This window comes from Squalius cephalus, assembly GCF_949319135.1.
Source record: "Squalius cephalus genome assembly, chromosome: 10".
Lineage (NCBI taxonomy): Eukaryota > Metazoa > Chordata > Actinopteri > Cypriniformes > Leuciscidae > Squalius > Squalius cephalus.
In genome coordinates this window covers 35,477,447-35,496,557 of record NC_137131.1, presented here as the reverse complement: position 1 = coordinate 35,496,557, position 19,111 = coordinate 35,477,447, and the positions used below count along the sequence as shown (strand labels likewise).

The 19,111-nt window shown below is 35.7% G+C and overlaps 3 protein-coding genes across 3 annotated transcripts; 2 read left to right on the top strand and 1 right to left on the bottom strand.

Annotated features, from left to right (window-relative positions):
* Positions 1-2,388: 2,388 nt before the first annotated feature.
* On the top strand, positions 2,389-5,403 carry casp8l1 (caspase 8, apoptosis-related cysteine peptidase, like 1). Its single transcript, XM_079884746.1, has 6 exons — positions 2,389-2,578; positions 3,052-3,174; positions 3,325-3,427; positions 3,510-3,632; positions 3,812-4,313; positions 4,521-5,403. The coding sequence occupies exons 2-6, from the start codon at positions 3,052-3,054 to the stop codon at positions 4,681-4,683; spliced, it is 1,014 nt and encodes a 337-aa protein (XP_079740872.1). The 5' UTR covers positions 2,389-2,578; the 3' UTR covers positions 4,684-5,403.
* A 747-nt stretch (positions 5,404-6,150) lies between these two features.
* On the bottom strand, positions 6,151-9,298 carry casp20 (caspase 20, apoptosis-related cysteine peptidase). Its single transcript, XM_079882625.1, has 5 exons — positions 9,220-9,298; positions 8,238-8,560; positions 8,032-8,137; positions 6,858-7,356; positions 6,151-6,676 (listed from the first exon to the last, which is right to left on the bottom strand). The coding sequence occupies exons 2-5, from the start codon at positions 8,535-8,537 to the stop codon at positions 6,544-6,546; spliced, it is 1,038 nt and encodes a 345-aa protein (XP_079738751.1). The 5' UTR covers positions 8,538-8,560; positions 9,220-9,298; the 3' UTR covers positions 6,151-6,543.
* A 654-nt stretch (positions 9,299-9,952) lies between these two features.
* On the top strand, positions 9,953-18,808 carry dytn (dystrotelin). The gene is made up of 13 exons (XM_079882624.1): positions 9,953-10,020; positions 10,137-10,335; positions 10,417-10,502; positions 10,614-10,714; positions 10,800-10,871; positions 11,238-11,401; positions 11,786-11,897; positions 12,572-12,684; positions 13,315-13,450; positions 14,922-14,995; positions 15,123-15,273; positions 16,402-16,894; positions 17,984-18,808. Coding segments are annotated over exons 1-13 (1,806 nt in total). The 5' UTR covers positions 9,953-10,019; the 3' UTR covers positions 18,088-18,808.
* The last annotated feature ends 303 nt before the right edge of the window (positions 18,809-19,111 follow it).

Genomic DNA, 19,111 nt, shown 5'->3' with positions numbered 1-19,111 from the left:
CCTTCAGGACTTGGTCATGGCGCCACTGGTAGCGGCCCTCGCCCAGGGCCTTCGAACAGCAGCTGAGGATGTGCTCCAGGGTCCCCCTTTTCAGGCAGAGGTTGCAGGCTGGTGACTCCACCAATCCCCAGCTGAACAGGTTGGATGGGCTCGGTAGTACATCGTAGACAGCCTGGATCAGGAACCGTATTCGATGAGGGTCTGCTTTCCACAGCTCTGCCCATGAGACTCTGTGGTCCACTGCATGCTCCCATTTTGTCCAGGCTCCCTGCTGCCGCATTCCAAACATCCTGCTGGTCCGCTGAACAATGACCCCATTTTGTTTTGAAGTTTTTGATATGTTTAGAGAATTTAGAAAAATAAAAATTCATGTTCATGGTGATCTTGTAGTTTTGCTTTCTTTCTAGAGCAAATTTTGATGTGTAGGGAGACAGACACAGGTTATAGTCACCTAGTAGAAATCAGGAAAATGTTTGCAGTATGTCAATTATATGAAAAATGGTACCAACTGGTGGAAAACAGTAAAAAGTAAATATTTTACCCCAAGGCTTGGTAATGACAGGGTATTTGAATAGAAATTATGATTTTATGATATTATGACAGTGGGTTAAAAATTGATTTTTTTTTTTTTTTTTTTTAAATCTGACGTAGCACAAAAAAAAAAAATGCACCAAAAATAATGTTGCTGCTAATCTTTGACATATTCAAGACTGTGATAATCCAAAGCCAAGGTTTTCACTTTGCATTAAGTATATGGAAAATAATTACATTTTTGTGTTATTTCCTCTTATACAAATTGATGGTATCGTCACCAAAACTGGAACTTAAAGGGTTAAAATCCTAAAATTAAATAAATATTTGGTAGTTATGATGAGGACTGATGCTGGTTAAAAGATTTAACTCGGTGAAAGTGGAAAAAAATAATAATAGTTTTATGGCACTGTTTAGAGTGGACATTTTTGTCCTTTAATGCACTCAACGTCGTAAAATATATAATGCAGCACAAGGGTTAAGTAAGGCAGATCAATAATATTGTTGAATATTAAATGTCCCCAACTAAGCAAGCCAAAAGCCAAGGCAACAGTGGCAAGGAACCAAAACTCCATCAGGTGACAGAATGGAGATAAAAATCTTGGGAGAAACTAGACTCAATCGCTCAGTTCTCCTCTGGCCAACGAATGAACAGTGTATGATTATGATTTAGGCAGCATTACAGATCAGAAGTCAGATTGGATCAGAACATTCAGAATATTTATCCAGTTCCATCTGATTGGAAGTCGGAGTCATCACGCCGGTATGGAGACGGGTTTGTTGAGGATCACTGCTGCACAACAATTTGTAATTTACTTCTTTCTTAATACATTTAGCTGAAGTTAGGTTTATCTGTACCAGCATAATTAAAATGGTTTGATATTGAACTACATGAAACAAGGGTGTAACAAGTGTCACTTTAATTTACGGCCCGCAGATGTTGCACTTACTCTGTAACTACGTGAAACAAGGGGGTAACAAGTGCCACTTTAATTTACGGCCCGCAGATGTTGCACTCCTGTTGAACTCATTCCCCTGAAATTCAAGTTTTGTTGTTCAGTAATCTCAATCATGCATTGTGAAATGATAGAATATGTGCCCCATGGTTAAAAAAAATACCTAGGCCTATAAATATTTTAATACCTAGGCTATGTATTATTCCAGAAAGGTACGTGGTGTATGATAATGACTGAATGGTGTGCGCACATTTACTATATAAACTGCTGAACACCCAGCGCACTTTACAAGCATGTCAGAGGTCTCTCCTGAATCACCACAGTTTGCAGAATCCACTTGGACGATGTGACAGCAGCCACGGTAGGCTATATGACGCCAGTGCGATCACCACACACCAGCTATGTGGAGAGGAGTGTGATCGAGCCAATTCAGTGAATGTGTGTGTTCTCGCTAAATTGCTCTCGAACATAAAATTGTTGTTTTTACATGTAGCCTAGGCCATATCACATAATATTTAAGTTGGTTAGCCCGAAGCTATGACTTACTTACTGGATAAATGATTTGTAATTTACCACGTTTTTAGAATAGTAGGTCATACATACAATTTAATATTAAAATAGTTAACCCATGCATAGTTATAAAATCATGTTTATCAATATAAAATGTTGTAAGAAGTATCGGCAAATGTTACTTTATTCTTGTTCAAACAGACGCTGTATTAAGCAGTAACATGCAAGTATTAAATAGAAAAGTATCTGAAACGTCTGTGTATTTGACAAATGTTGCATTTATTTCACTGTTGTAAAGTCTGCAAACACAGCACGAGCGTCACTACGGGAATCAGAATGTGTCGTTTGCAGCTCTTCCCGCCTTCATGCGGCAACTCTCTCCGATAGGATCATCTTTATGGCGGCCATTTAACTTTCTTTCGAAGGGCGGAGATTCTCTTCTTCTCCTTTTCTATCTCCCTCCCTCTCTTTCCCTTTATTTTACTGTCAATGCTCTTTCCGCTCTCCGTTCAGAAACGGATCCTCAAAATCCTTCTAGACTGATCTGCATGCATAAGCCAATCTAGCAAAAGTTGACGGAGGTCAGTACTTACTGTTTACTCATTCATATGTTTACGTTTATATGTTTGTATCTGTGCACAAAAGCGCGCGAAAAACTTCCCGCTTCGGCTTCACTGACTCCACGCACCGGCGGAGATTCTCTCCCTCTCCCTTTCCATCTCCCTCTCACTCTTTCCGCACTCCGTCCACAAAACACCTGCAAAATCTAAATATATCCTACTAGACTGATCTGCATTGTTTCATAAGCCAATCTAGCAAAAGTTGAGGAGGTCAGTATTTACTGTTTACTCATTCATATGTTTACGTTTATATTTTTGTATCTGTGCACAAAGCGCGCGAAAAACTTCCTGCTTCACTGACTCTACGCACTATATATATATATGTTGCATGTTTTGGTTTAAAACCGTGTATTGGATAATATTATATCATTAGTTGATATACAAACATCAAATGATTCTGTTGACATTACGGTTTTTCTTTTTATTACTCTCAGATGGATGAAACTGGCCATGTCAGCAACAATGATCAGATAAGTCAGGCTACCAAGAATGAGCAAAATAAGGGCAAAGGATCAGATGAATCACAAAGAAAGAAGGCTGTAAGGAGGAAATCACAAGTAAGATTTTCATTTAATTAAGACTAAAATGTCCTGTTATTTTTTATAGATGCATGCTATTTGAGAAAATTATATTTCTGAACCATTGTAATATATTATTATGCTATTAGTAGCATTTCTCTATTTAGGCTATTTATTTTTACCATATAGGGAGCCAAAGAAAACCAATGTGTTCAAAAGATTAAAAGAAAGCGGGAGTCCCTTCAAACCACTGGCAATATTTCAGACCATTACCGTAAAAAGAAGCGTGCAGGTAAGTTACAATCTGTGTTATGTTAGTAAACTAGAATATATGCCAAGCCTAGCCTTCACCTAAACTGTCCTTATTTTCACAGTGACAAAGCAGAATGAATTTTATTCCATGTCAAAAAGACCTTGTGGATATTGTTTGATCATCAACAACTATAATTTTGAGGGTCCGTCACTTAAAAACCGGAAAGGGACAGACAAAGATAAAGGTATTTTGGGGAGTTTGAGGGATACACATTTCTAAATTTGTATACATATGTAGTGTATGCATATTGTATACAGATCCCTACTTTAAAGTAGCATGAACTGAAAAGGTAGTCTACTATTAAATATGTCAAATATGGCTTTATGATGAAGACCTAACTATACATTTGACTTTGTCTCCTAGATAATCTTACCAGAGTGTTTGAGAACATGTTTTTCGAAGTCGAGGTGCGGGCCGATTTGCGAGCCTCGGATATGCAAAATGTGATAAAGGAGTTTGCAGAGAGGGATCACTCTCAGATGGATGCCTTTGTTTGCTGCATCCTCTCCCATGGAGAGAAAGGCTCTGTTCTGGGAATAGATGGAAAACAAGTCCCGATTTGTGAACTCACACAGCCTTTTGCTGAATGCCGCACACTAGCCAGCAAGCCCAAGCTTTTCTTCATTCAGGCCTGTCAGGGTAATAAGGCCCAGCAAGGTGTGTGGATGGCAGATGGACAGGAGAGCACAACAGAAGATGAAACATTTGAGGATACTTATATTCCTGCGTTGCACAGTGTTCCTTTAAAAGCTGATTTCCTAATCGGAATGGCCACAGTAGAGCAATACCAGTCCTTTCGCCACATTAAAGACGGGTCTATCTATATCCAGGAGCTCTGCAAGCAGCTTGAAATTGGCTGTCCACAGTGAGTTGTGGTCTTTATTTTGATCATTTTTGCATTTGGTGTTAACATCCATTTTGGGTGAGTTTATCATCTTGGAAAGACATTGTGGTCTGATCATTCAAAGCACCATCAAAAAATGGGAGTGCATGTGGCTATATTGCATTTATGTATTGATGTGTCCACAACCTACTCATGTAACTTGTTGGTATCGCTTTCTTTTTTTGACAGGAAAAAGGATATGCACTCAATTTTGACAAGGGTGAATAGAGCAGTGAGCTCCCAAACCATTCAGCGTTCCAAGCAGATGCCTGAGGTTCGCTACACTCTAACCAAAATACTGGTCCTTCCCATGAAGCAAATGCATTTGTTGAAGAAAAATATCCATATTTAAAACTTTATCGAATAAAATAACTACCTTTTAAAAAGCCTTCCAGTTCCTTATTATGCTGGGTCCATAGAAGACTAAGTCATAATGTTTGATAACCATTAGTTAATAATTGACCTGATTTAGAATTCCACTGCTGTATTTAAATAACTAGCTGACAAATCAGAGGCATAGAACAGCTCTGAGACAACTTAAGAGGTTAAATCAATTGGAGATTGAATACATTTTGGATTTATACGGATTTCTGTATTTTTCAACCTGGGACCCACGTGAACTGCGTTGACATCGACATTGCCGCAAACAATGAATAAACAAATCCAATGCTTTAATATATTCAAACTCAGTTTTTGCTGACATATTTTATCCCTTAAAGTGATATTGAATAGCCTACAACACAAACTGCTGTTTTAGCTATTATTGTGTATTTACAGTATAATTACCATGTCAATTCTTGTCCCTGCCTGTGGAAATGTGCTTTGTGATGCCTACATTTGACATACAGTATACTGTTTCTGTTGGTCCTACCCAATGGCATGTTTCTTTGTTGATGAATTTTGATTTTAACTTGATAATGTCGTGCATTTCATTGAGTATTAACCAGGGTTTTGTATTTAAACATTTTAAAGACTTTTTACATTTGCAGTTTGGTTAATATGCTCATATCTGGAAAACCCCTGTGCTGTAAACACGAGTTTGTCATTAAAAAGTGAAAAACAAATTGGTCTCAAATTACTCATGATTCTCTTCACTTTTACAGATGTGGCAAATATGCTATGTTAGAAATAAAATGTAATACCTGTGGGTGGTATACAATAGCTAATAACTGTTTCTGTGAAACATTTGGGCGATCAGAAACCACTGTATATACATTTATATCCGTCACGGATAGTTTCTACAGTGCTGGTAGACCCTACTCTGAAGTAGGTGCGAACACGCCAACATCCGGGTACTTTCACCAATAGTTCTAGGAACTATGAAATGGCAGGGAAAGAGTTAAGAGATATAGTGAACTGGAATTCTTCCTAGTCAAATCTCTATTAAAGATATCTGCAATTTAATTATGGATATCTCAATCTGATTTTTGACTTGGAAGATCTTGTTTGGAGATATCTGCATTTAGCTTTGATACTGGGAAAAATTTCAATAAAGATACATTAAACTACAACTACTGTGTGTACTAACAATTAATCATTTGATACAATGCACTTATTGTGTACATTAATGGTTTTACATTGTACTTATATTTAAAAAATATCAGAATGTAATTAAAGCTATAATTAATTTATTATTACACTGTTGACTCTTCAACAATTGTACCTAATTATTTTTATAAAGTAGGTATAGTTATTAAAAGACACCTAATATAAAACCCCTACATTTGACACATACCACTCTGGTCATGCTACCTGATGCCATATTTATGTGTAGACTTAATGTGTATTGCAGGTATACATAAAATTGCATTCCATTTTTGCATGCAGTAATACACCATATTAAAATATTATTTATTATAAAATAATTAAATTAGTGTATTTATGTAGGGTACAGAAAGTAGTGTACATAGAAAAGTATAAACATTTTGTATCAAGAAATGTGTAAAACATATCTGCAAAAATACAATAATTAACCAATGTTTATAAAAAAAAAATTTGATCTCAAATGGCTCAAATTGATTCCCTTTAAGTAAACAGTTTTGGCCCTGATTTTAAAAAAAAAGAGTCATTTAAGAACATGGAAGAGTAAAGTAAACATGCTGTATATATATATTTTTTTAGATTCCCTTAGAAATGATCCTATATTAAGATAAAATATAAAATATAAAAAAAGACATATTGAGTCATCTTGGCATGACATATGTAGGAGCTTTCAGTGGTTCACTGGCTGCAGGATCAGTTTCTTCCTCATGGCGACTTCATGGACAGGCATTTGTTTGCAATTGATCCCCTCACTGCTAACCTCATTACTCACACTAAGCAGGATTGTCTGGATGTCTGTACCCCTGGGGACAAAAAAAATCAATAAATCATTTAAAAATTGTTTTGATAGTACATCTAGTTCTGATTTTGTACGTTATCGATTTCAGTACATTTTACTTTCCTTTATCATTTTCTCTACTTTGTATACTCAAATGTTCATAATGAACATAAAACTGCTGCATGGAATCTTTGTTACAAACTTACAGTGGACAATGTTTCTCTAGGTTTCGGCAAAGTGACTGAATAAACCAGGAGCCCTCTTCTGGCTTTCTATAAGAAAGGTGACCGTCAGTGGTTGACCTGGCAATGAGGAAATCCGTGTCAGCTGGGATTGTGATATCAAAATCATCACCATCCACCTCCATCTCTGACTCCTCATCTTCTGGAGCATCTGCTTGGACTTTCACACGAAGCTGTTTTTTTTCCCCACGACATGCCTGTATAAAAAACAGTTTGGGCTTGCCGGCTAGGCTTCGGCAGTAAATGCCAGTGAAAGGCTCCCGTATTTCATCAACAGAAACAACACCGCCATCGCTTCCACAGACTCCTTCTTTTTCGCCATGGGAGAGGACACAGCATACAAAGCAGTCTCCATCTACTGTCGTCCCCAGGTCTGTGAGGAGCTTCTTCATTTCAGCTGCAGTTTTATTTCTGTGCACCACCACCTCAAACCCCAGCCAGCGGAAAACTTTGGCAAGATACTCTGGGGTTGAAAAGAGAAAATATGAGCAACTCCATACATAAATAATATTTATAAAAATTGACATATAAATATTATAATTTAATGAAAATAAAAAATTTAAAAATTCTTTATAAAAGTCTATAAATATTAAGAATTATTAAAACAAATCAAACTATTTTCTTTCTCGAATTATTTTCTTATAGTTTCCTTTACACAATAAGTGTAGATAATCCTACTTATACCATGGTCTTTTCCTGGCATTGACAATTTAAAGCTGTAATTGATGTTTGCAGCATCAATACTTTAAAAACAGCAATCACATTATCACATTAATATAGAACAATGATTAAACTGACTGGAACTAGCAGCGCATTAAACCTTTCAGCCAATCAGAATCAAGTATTTAGACAGACCACCATGGTATAACTTAAAATAGTGGTTACACTTTATTTTTAAGATGTCCTTGTTACAGTGTAATTATATACATTTAAGTACTGAGTAATATTAATTAACAACAGATACTTATAGGGTTACGATAAAGGTTTGGTATATGGTTAATTGCATGTAATCATACATAATGTATAGTTAGTACTATAGTAACTACATGTAACGTGTAACAAGGACACTGTAAAATAAAGTGTTACCAAAATATCTAATGCTACCTAAATACAATGCAAAAATGTTTAAAAAACAAACTTTGGTCCTCATCTGATCCGCTTCTTTCCTTCATGGTCGTAAAATTTACATTATTGATGATTACACAGATACCACGTGGAATTCGTGCTATTTTGTATTGAGAGATCTGAAATAAAAGCACATATACACACATCAGTGGTACAGAACATACTTGAGGGCAGCATTTACATTAATTTGAATATATGATCATCAAATATTGACGTTACCTGTACTGGAGAATCAAAAATGGCATGATCCGTTAACTTTGGAAAACTTTCCAAGATACAATCCTTTCTTAAAAGGTCTATGAAATTGCGACAGCGTTCCTCCCCCTTTCCAATCAGTTTGTCAAGTAGGTTGATGACTTTATTCTGTCTTTCAGAAATATCTTTGAGGTTCATGTATTCACGTTGAGTAATAAGACTAGCCTGATGCACATGCTGCAAGATGAAGTCGGCATCTACAGATAAAGTCTCTATGAGGAAGACTTTATCTTTGACAATTCTCTGATGGTATTTTTTGTCCATTTTTCAAAATCAACACTGATGAACTAGAGAGAAGAAGAACATAGATGTTAGTTTATGTCAGAGCATCTTCAGGACAGTAAAAAAAAAAAAAAAATCAAATTCACTTCAAAGCAAAGAAACATGCTATACAATAATACGAAGTTGCAAAGAGTCAATAACCTAATAATGGCCAATAGCACTGACATGGACAAAGTGAAATAAAACCTTTGTTCATACATTATTAACAATAAGTAACACAAACCAGGCAAGTGGCAGCTTGTGTATGCAAGTTTAAAAGGACTTGATGGCCACAAGGAAACAATTTCACGTTACAGCGTTCAGGTGAGCAATACGTTCACTATTATGTTTTAAATAGATCTATAGTTCGATATAGATATGCTAAATATAATAGCCTACTTATTTGACAATTGCTATAATAACGTGTTTATAACTTTAATATTAAATCGTTCGGTTTAATATTATCTGACGTGGCGAATAAAATAAATGTGCTTCCTATTTGCTTTGCTTTCATTTTCCCTTTGTTAACGTTAGGCTAATAGCCTACTGTAGCTTCAGCTATTTATTTGCACTACTTACATCACATTTATACAAAACGTACAAATCGCAAACATCGATCTATCTACTTTGCAATAATAGCTATTAGCATAGACGCTTGAAGGTATTTGTTATATAAAACACCGACCTTCTTGTCAGATGAGACTTTCCCTCGCAGAACTCGAAGGCGCGAAAGGATGAATGAGTGTGGGGTTGCCAGATATTCTGGGTTGCCTAGTCTTTTGTTGGGTAGACCTATGTGAATTATCAATAAAAATGTACTACCCTTTAACTAACCTTTAGGAAAATATTGATAGTCAGCCTCAGGAAGTCAAGCTAAATTTTGTATGAGTAGTTTTATTTTGTATTCAGTTTTTGTGGGGCACTGGTTAGGCCTACTTTTTTTGTGTTGAAAACCTAGTTAGCCTAGGCTACTTTCCATGCTAGGTTAATCTATTAATTTCTAAAAATTCTCACAAAGAAAACAATGTAGTTGAAAATAAAAGGCATATGGTGTATGGTCATTGACATTTACATTTTTTTGTCTCCATAAACAGGGTTTTATTGAACAGAGAACTGTTATGGATGTGGATAGCATAGGTAAGTTTATTGGTCCCTGTTTACATTAATTCAGGATTAAAATGGCAGAAAATGTCTGTTTAAGGTGTATTAAGAATAATAAAAAACGCTGAGTAGGATCTGTAAATAATAATGTATTTATTAATGAATTATTATAGGATATTGTGCGCATTTAAAATGAAACCTCTTTCTCTGTGGGTATCCTCTTTTTTGTATATTGGTACAAGTACATTTATTGATCAAAATCCCATCAATTTGTAAAAAAAAAAACAAATTTCATGTATTTCTCCCACAAAAGGTCTGAATGAGGTTCGTCCTGCAGTGTATCGAGCTGCTCTAAAGCTTCGCTCATTACAAAAACTATGTCAGAGTAAGTTTTTCTGTGTTTAACTTTTTTTGTGAATGCAGCAGGATGCTTTTATATAAAATTATATAATCTCGCAAACTTAATATATCTCATTAGTGACTCTCTTTTTCAAACTCCAGTGCACCTGGTGTCACTGCAGGATTTGCGCCCAGTTTTAAATACTTTATGTTCTGGGGAATCAATGATTAGTCTTGCTCAAGAAGATGTACAGCAGCTTCTAGAAGAGCTATTCCAGAGCATTTCACATGAACTTCCTGGTCAGGCAGTACCTGAAGCCACAGATCAAACCACCAGGCTTCTCTTTAAACTGTTTGACAGGTGAGGGGTGACTACTGATTCAACATTATATAGTCTATTTTTGTGTTTATGCATGTGTGATTTAACCTTGCTTTCTTTTAGAGAGCAAACCGGGGTTATTCTGCTCAGGTCTGTGGAGGCCGCGCTGATCGTCCTCTGTGGAGACTCTCTCTCAGATAAACATAAGGGTCTGTTCTACATTCACTTGATTTTTATTGCTTATTCTGTCTAGCTTTCAGAATGTGTTAATGTTTACGATCTTAGTTAAGTGTTCAGGGTCTGTGCTTGTGTCTCTGCAGCTCTGTTCCGACTGGCTGAGAGCTACAGTGGGAATCAGGAGAGCAACAGGGGCTCCATCAGTCGAAGTGCACTCAGAGTCCTGCTGGAAGACCTCAGCCAGGTGAGAAAAGCAACAGTTTGATCCAATTAATAAGAGCCACTTCTAACAAATACAACACATTTCTAAACTAAAACGTCTGGTTAAGGTTCCAGCAGTGGTTCAAGAAAACCATGTGTTTGGCCATGCTGAAACTGCAGTGTCCTCCTGCTTCAAAGGGGTATTGTACATTCTCCTAACACACACACACACACAATATATATATATGGTTTGACTGTGTATATTCACAGAATATATACATGCAAATATATAATGCCTTTATTTTAGAAAGGTGGTCCCTCACAAGAGGACCATCTTATTTGCTAAGCTGTGGCATCAAAAAGTTTGAAAATCCCTGTTGAGGAGATTTTTTTTCATTCAAAGCAACATACAGTAGGCCACACATTTTACCTTGAAGGTACAGCTCTCAGTTGCTAGCCCAGATTTTAAACCTCTAAGCTATACCAGCTACAGTGTTTGTCACTCACACACATGTAAACAGCCTAAAATCCTGAAAGTTAGGGATTTTTCTCTCTCTCTCTCTCAGGTAATCAGAGCAGATGTGAGTGAAGAGCATTTTATTAGCTGGCTCCAGTCAGAACCCCGCCTGCTGTTATGGCTGTCCACTCTCTACAGGATTTCAGTGAGTGAGGCTGTACAACACAGAGTCCGCTGCCATGTCTGTAAAGCCTTTCCTATCACTGGCCTCAGGTGGGGTTTTAAAAGATATTATTGCTATACATCCTTGCAAGGTTTGAAACTGGTTTACTTGCCCACAGCTCTGGTTGTAATTTTTATGTTTCAGGGTTATTATCCTTTACTAAAACAAAAATTGAAACAAAATAAATGAAACCTAAATAGTAAAAAAATGACAAAAACACATAGCAAAATGACAAAAAAAATTAAATTAAAACTGAAAATATAAAAAAAAAAAGTAAAAAAAAAAAAAAAGACAAACAAATAATATTAACAAATAATAACAAATAATATTAATAATAATACTAAAATAACACTGGAATGTTTGTGTTGGGGCTTACATGCCACGTCTGATAGATGAAATGGATAGTGACCTGGTACGACCGTCTCTTCTCATAGGTATCGCTGTCTGAAATGTCTGAATGTACACCTCTGCCAAAGCTGCTTTCTGACTGAGAGACGCACCCGGAAACACAAGCCATCCCATCCTGTATTGGAATATTGCACTCAGGTGTACTACCAAGCATATAATGTTTTACATACTGTGCATCTATTACCTAGGGATATCAGTTCAATGCCTTAATTTACTGTGAGTAATTAAAGGCACACTATGCAGTTTCCGTTTTTCTCAAACAGCGACCCCTAGAGTCGCTGTGGAGTACTCGTATTTAACGTAACTGTCGTAAATACCACTCACGCAGAGCCGTCTCTGCTCTCTTCCGACCGCGCTTTCTTCATTTTCTTCGTCGACTCTGCCATGATTCACGTCTGAAATGCGTGCTAGTGTCTTCCATAGAGGCTACTTCATATGTTGCTGATGTAAGTGACGTCGTGCCGTAAAGCAAGTCGTGATTCTGCGAGATTTGTCGGGGCGCCACCTCTCAAACTTGCATTGCTGGTTTTGTCAGCCCCCCCCCCGCTTTGCTATCGGGATGATTCTTCCTACTATACGAGCTTGTTTACCATCGAAATGATTTCGAAAGCTGTTATATTAAGGTACAAATCTTGCATAGTGTGACTTTAAAATAATTGATTTTAGTTTTTATTGTTTTATTTTTCATTTATTTAGACAAAATATTTTAAAATTTATCACTTATATCAGTATCGAACAGAATATAGTATATATAACACTGTCACATACTCTTTAAATTATGCCTTATATAATGTGTGGTATGGTTTGTTCAGCCATCCTGGAGGGAGTCAATAGCATCACTGGCCTCCAGCGCTCGACACGCTTTGGTGCCTCGACACACCCGGAGAGAAGCAGAGAGGAAGAGAGCCCTGAGAACAGGGTCCAGGTACACATTTTGTGTGTTTTTTTGAGTTGGAAATAAATCAAACCTTTAAACTGTGAATGATACATGTTTAACAGAATATTTAACTGGTTGTTGTCTGCGATGTGTGTTTTCTCTGGATTGAATAAACAGACGGACGACAACTGGTTCAACTCTTAGTTTACTCTCTGATAAAGAGATAAAACAGTCTTATACAATGTTTGTCTTCGCCCTCAACATTTCTGTAAAATAAATTTCAAGTGCACTGCAATTAGCATATGCTTCAAATTCACAGATGACAGCAAATTAATCAAACTTAAAGCGGAAACATGAAAATATACAAACATACATGATAAATAATCTCTTAAATATGATTTAGAAGAAGAATGTAAGTAAAGTGATTTTTAAGGAAAAAAATTTATTAGATTAATCAGAACTTATTAGAAACCCACATCTCCCATGCATGCAAACACAATGCTGAAAGATAAGAGGAGGTGCAAAGACGGAAATTAAGAAAATTAAAGGGGAAGATGCACACATATACAGACAGTCACTACAGGTATACTGTACATTTGAACTTTTTTGTGTAATTCTGAATATTAAACGTGTAGAATACTTTCTATGCCTGTTACACATGTGTTTGTGTGTCTGCAGTGCCTCCTCTCCGGTGCTGCAGTTTGTGGAAGATCCAGACATGCATAATGCTCCTGAAATAAACCTGACTGCCAGCCCTCCTGCTGTTACAGTCGAGTCTAAAGCCCTGCAGACGGAAGAGATAGAGATTCCTCAGGTAACTGACCTGCAATGTTTCACAATAGAGAGACCTCCCATTCCAATAAAGCACTGCAAAAATACACAATATATAAATAAAATATTTAGGCTTTTATAAAGACTTTTTTTCTTGTGATTTCAACAACAAAGTTGTATTCACTGGTGGCCAAAAGGGATTTCTGGCCTAGGAAAATTGACCACCATTTATTTAAAGGAACACGCTGACTTTTTGGACTTCACCGTATCCCCCAGAGTTAGATAAGTCCATACATACCCTTTTCATCTCTGTGCGTGCCGTAACTCTGTCTGACGCACCCACTGCTAGCCTAGCTTAGCACAAAGACTGGAGGTAAACGGCTCCAGCTAGCATACTGCTCCCAATAAGTGACAAAATAACAGCAACATTTTCCTTTGTCACTTATTGGGAGCAGTATGCTAGCTGGAGCCGTTTACCTCCAGTCTTTGTGCTAAGCTAGGCTAGCAGTGGGTGCGTCAGACAGAGTTACGGCACGCACAGAGATGAAAAGGGTATGTATGGACTTATCTAACTCTGGGGGATACGGTGAATAAGCTAAAGTCCTAAAAAGTCAGCATGTTCCTTTAAATAAATGGTGTTGACAAGTACAAAGAAATTATGAACACATGCAAAAACAAGAGAGAACCAACAAAATATTAAAAACTTATTATGTTGTAATTAGTGTATGCATTTTCCTGTGAGCTTTTTGTTTTTCTTTTTTGCATAGCAGACTAATACTGTATTTATCACTTTGAAATAGTCTTTGTTACCAGCAGACTGAGAAAAAGCAAGAAGAAACCACTTGACATGAACAACATAATGAATAACATATTCACTGATCAATGTTTACATGTGAATTAAAGCCTAAATTCAATCTGTTCGTCATATAAATTTATCATGCCTCTTTAGAAAAATTTGGACTAAACCTCTCAATTCATATGGATTACTTTTACGATTTCTTTATAAACTTTTTGAAGCGTCAAAGTGGTGGTTGCGTAGCTGTCTTTGGAGGGATAGAAAGTTCTCAGATATAATCAAAAATATCTTCATTTGTGTTCCGAAGTTGAACGAAAGTCTTACGGGTTTGGAATGACATGAGGGTGAGTAATTAATGAAAGAATTTCTGGGTAATCTATCCCTTTAATCTTTAAAGGGATATTATGTAGAATTCAGAAAGCCTTGTTATTAGAGACACTGGTGGCCATTAAGTGAACTGCAGCCAGCAACTTACTGCTTGTGCACACAATTTATAGTGATGCGAGTGAACACCAATAGTAATAGTTACACACCAATAGTAAACGACAAAATCAAAAAACAATTTCTAGTTCTAGAAGCTGTTTCACTCATCCATCACAATAGGGAAGAAACTGTCTAATTTAAGAAAAAATGAATGGGAGAAAATGCACTCTGGAGATCGTCATAATGCTAAATGATCACCCTGTGAATATTATTTTTTATGTTTATGATGTTATAGAAAGAAACAACTGATCTCCAAAAAGACCTCAGTGTTACCCAGAAGGCCATGAGGGATCTGCAGAGAGATAAATGGTGGGCCTTTTTTCAAAGTAAATCTTTGAGTATAGAAAAGACAAGACAGTCTTGTGTGCCATATGTGCATATGTTTGAACGTGTGTGTGTGTGTGTTAATTTTAAATAACTGCATTTTTGTGTTCAGGCTCCTGGAGAAAGAGTTTCAGGTGTGGAGAGTTGCAGCCCAGTCGGAGCATGATTCACTGGAGGACAAATGCACTGAGCTGAAGACCATGATGGAGACGCTCAACCAAAATAATCAGCATCTGGAAGACGAACTGGACAGAGTCAGACATGTGAGAAGGAGGGCATTTAGGCCTAAATATAAGATATATGCATTTGAATTGCATATAAAATTTCCATCCATTTGAATTGCACAGTTTTAACATGAACTAATAAACTTGAAAGTCACCATGAAATACATATTATTTTGATGTAATATTGCAGTATTTATTATAAATGATATATCCGTGCAAAATATCTCTTCTTTTCTGAAGATGTTTTTCAGCATGAGGGTGGAACAACCTTTCACTCAAACAAGATTCCAATACACTGTAGAAAAAATTATATCATAAGTTATGACAACATGTTTTTGCATTGCTTAACTCGTCACAATAAGTTAAGCAATTTTCAATTTTTGATTCAACTCATTTTTAAGTCAATTTAATGTAATTTGACATCCAAGTTGATTGTACTTAAAAATGTAAGGCAGCAACGATCAAATCAATGCCCGATGGACAAAATCATGTCCCACCCTACATTTTTTTCTTGTTCAAGAAGCAGTTTCACTTGGATATACCTCACGATAGGGAAGAAAATATTAACGCATCTTCCATTTCTTGCCGACTTTAATGTGATGCATATTTGTTAGTCATAAATGAAACAGATAAGACACAGGTGGGATTTCTAAAAACTGAATGTGTTTTAAATACACAATAACCTGTTTATATATCCATCATCAATAATTCCAGTGTTTTAATCTCATACATTTTAACATTGAATATTGCTTATTTAACAGCCTGCCATATTTTAACCATGCTCATCCTTTTCAACTGAATAAATTTAGCTTATTCTAATATAATATATATATATATATATATATATATATATATATATATATATATATATATATATATATAAATGCATTTGACAATACGATTTTATGATTTAAATAAAATTAAATAGAGGCAAATGGTTAATAACAAACTATGCCATGACTTTTTGAGTGCAGAAACCTTACCCGTTTCATTTATGTATGACAAAATAATACAATAAATAATAAACAAATATCACATTTACGTTAAATGTTAAATCACGTTTATGTTAAAACTGTGCAATCCAAATGGACTTTAGTAGGGGGAAATATTTTTTATTTATTTATGTAAAACAAGTTCTTTAATTGTTGTTTGTTGTCATTGTCACAGGTGTTGTTGAGTCGTAGGGACAGAGATGAGCCCAGAACTGACTTTCATTCCCATTCAGACCTTCAACCAGAACATGGTGACAGCATTAGTGAGAACGACTGGACACAACCAGGCTGTTTAAAACCTCAGGACAGCTCCAGTGGAGAAGAGGAGATTGAGAAGGAGAGAGAAGGAGGAATAGAAGTGGAGGAGGAGACTCTTTATGAGGTATCAGAAGACATCTCTACGAATCTGGATGACACAGATAGTGTTTTGAACCAGGACGTCCAGACAGCTTCAGGGCAGCAAGAGGAATTTGAGGAGGAGGGGCTACAGGAGGAACAGGAGGAGGTTCTGCTTGAAAGACAGGATCTTTTTTTATTCCATCAGTCTATGTCTGATTTAGCACTGGAAGAGCATTCAGGCTCAGACGACTCACAGATGGACGACGAGGAGGAACTTTGTGAGCTTGTACAGCAACTTAGAAATGAGCTTTCTCTATATACAACCACAGGTTTGTGCAGTCATTTTTATTATGCTTGCAACTTTGTAGCTTTGTTGTCCTATGGTCCTACAGAAATTATTCTAATATGCTGGTTTTGTGCTCAAGAAACATTAATTATTGTCAAAACTGTTGTGCTGCTTAATATGTGAACATGATACACTGCCATTTAACATTTTGGGGTAAGAAAAAAAATCTTTAAAAAATATATAAATTAATACTTTTATTAAGCAAGGGTGCATTACATTGATTCTAGTGACAGTTAAGACATTTATAATAAGCTATTTCTATTTCAAATAAATGCTGTTGTTTTGAACTTTCTATTCATCAAAGAATCCTGAAGAAAATGTATCAAAGTTTCCATAAAAATATTTAGCAGCAAACCCTGTTTTCAGCATTGATAATGAGAACCATTATTAATAATTGCACAAATAAGTAAAAATATATATATTTAGTATCATTTATCCAGTTTTCAGTGTCACATGATCCTTCAGAAATCATCTAACATACTGATTTGCTGCTCAAGAAACATTTTTAAATTATTATTATCAAACAGTTTTTGCTGCTTACCATTTTTGTCGAAACAATGAGACCATTCAAACATTTGCGGTAAGATTTAAAAAAGAAAAGAGAGAAATTAATACTTTCATTCATCAAGGATGCATTAATTGTGACAAAGTGACAGTGAAGACATTTGTAATGTTACAAAAGATTTCTATTTTATAAATGTTTTAATTAATTGATTCAATAATGCAAATAAATGCTTGATGTTTCTATGAACTGGTTTCAACATTGATAATAATAATAAATGTTTCTTTATTATTATAGCACCAAATCAGCATATTAGCATGATTTCTGAAGGATCATGTGACACTGAAGAATGGAGTAATGATGTTAAAAATTCAGCTTTGCATCACAGGAATAAAAATATTTTAATACATATATTCAAATAGAAAACAGTTTTTTAAATTTGTAGTAATATTTCACAATAATACTATTTCCAATGTATTTTTGATTAAATAAATGGAGCCTTGGTGAGCAGAAGAGATTAAGTAGTAAATATAAATGTGTTTGTGCTATTTTTTGTTTTCTCTCCATCAGGGTCTGTCTTTCTACAGAAGGAAATGCTAATGACGGCAGCAGAGGCAGTCAGAGACACCGTTTCTCATTTAGTCACTTCCGTGAGGACCACCAGTTTGGCATGATGGCAGCCAATCATGGGTTGCAAATAAACTTTCCCTCATTTCCAACCAGTACAAGCCAATTTTGTAAGTCTCATCCCATCACAAGGCTCATCATAAATTCAAATTTACTAGCTCAGTTCACAATTTAATGCAATCTAAATATAAAGAGGTTGCAACTCTTTTTCAAAATCTAAATGAGTCATTGGTTAATATTAGGCTATTATATTCTTGTTCCTACATGAATATTTGATTTTGACTGGTCTATTGCAATTCACTGGTCAAATTATTGGCACACCATCTGTTGTCCAGGGCAACAGTGTATAACGCCTAATACAGAAGCGTTCACTTTGCATTTGGGTCTGTCTGGGTTTATTTTTTAGATAATGGCTGGCTGACCCTTAATTATAGCCCATGTCAATAAATGATCATTCATCTCTAGTTAATGTGTGATTTTATAGTGAATTTATAGGCTGTTTTTTAATTGACTTTTAATACTAGACATTTTGGATCTTTTTTTATTTATTTAAATAATGTCCTCATAATATATTTATTTTGTTGGACAACACATAAACATTATCCATTTTAATATTTTGCATTCAATACACAGTAAATTTGTTATTCTCATGTTATGCAATACATATTCACACAGTGTTTTTATTTTATTTTAAAGGTGTCATTAACTGATGTAATGATTTTTACATCAAAAATGGTCATGATTTAGAAATAAACAGCATTTTCCTATAGTCCTCTGATTTGAAGGCTCTGTTTTAAGGGGCGTGTCTGTAAACGCGTAAACGCCCACTGTTGTGAATGGCTAACATCCTTGCATATGAAATAGCTAAGTATATTATATGTGGAACCTCTTGAAAACTTTTAGCATATTTTTACTATTACAGCTCTCAAGGTTAACTAATCATGAAAAGTGTTGATTATAGCATTATATTTAGATCTTGGCATAAAAGGTTGCACTGATGATCACTGTAGCCGATCAGACATGTCGAGCGCATGAATACAGTGATCTCGTCATCGTCGATTTCAGCACACA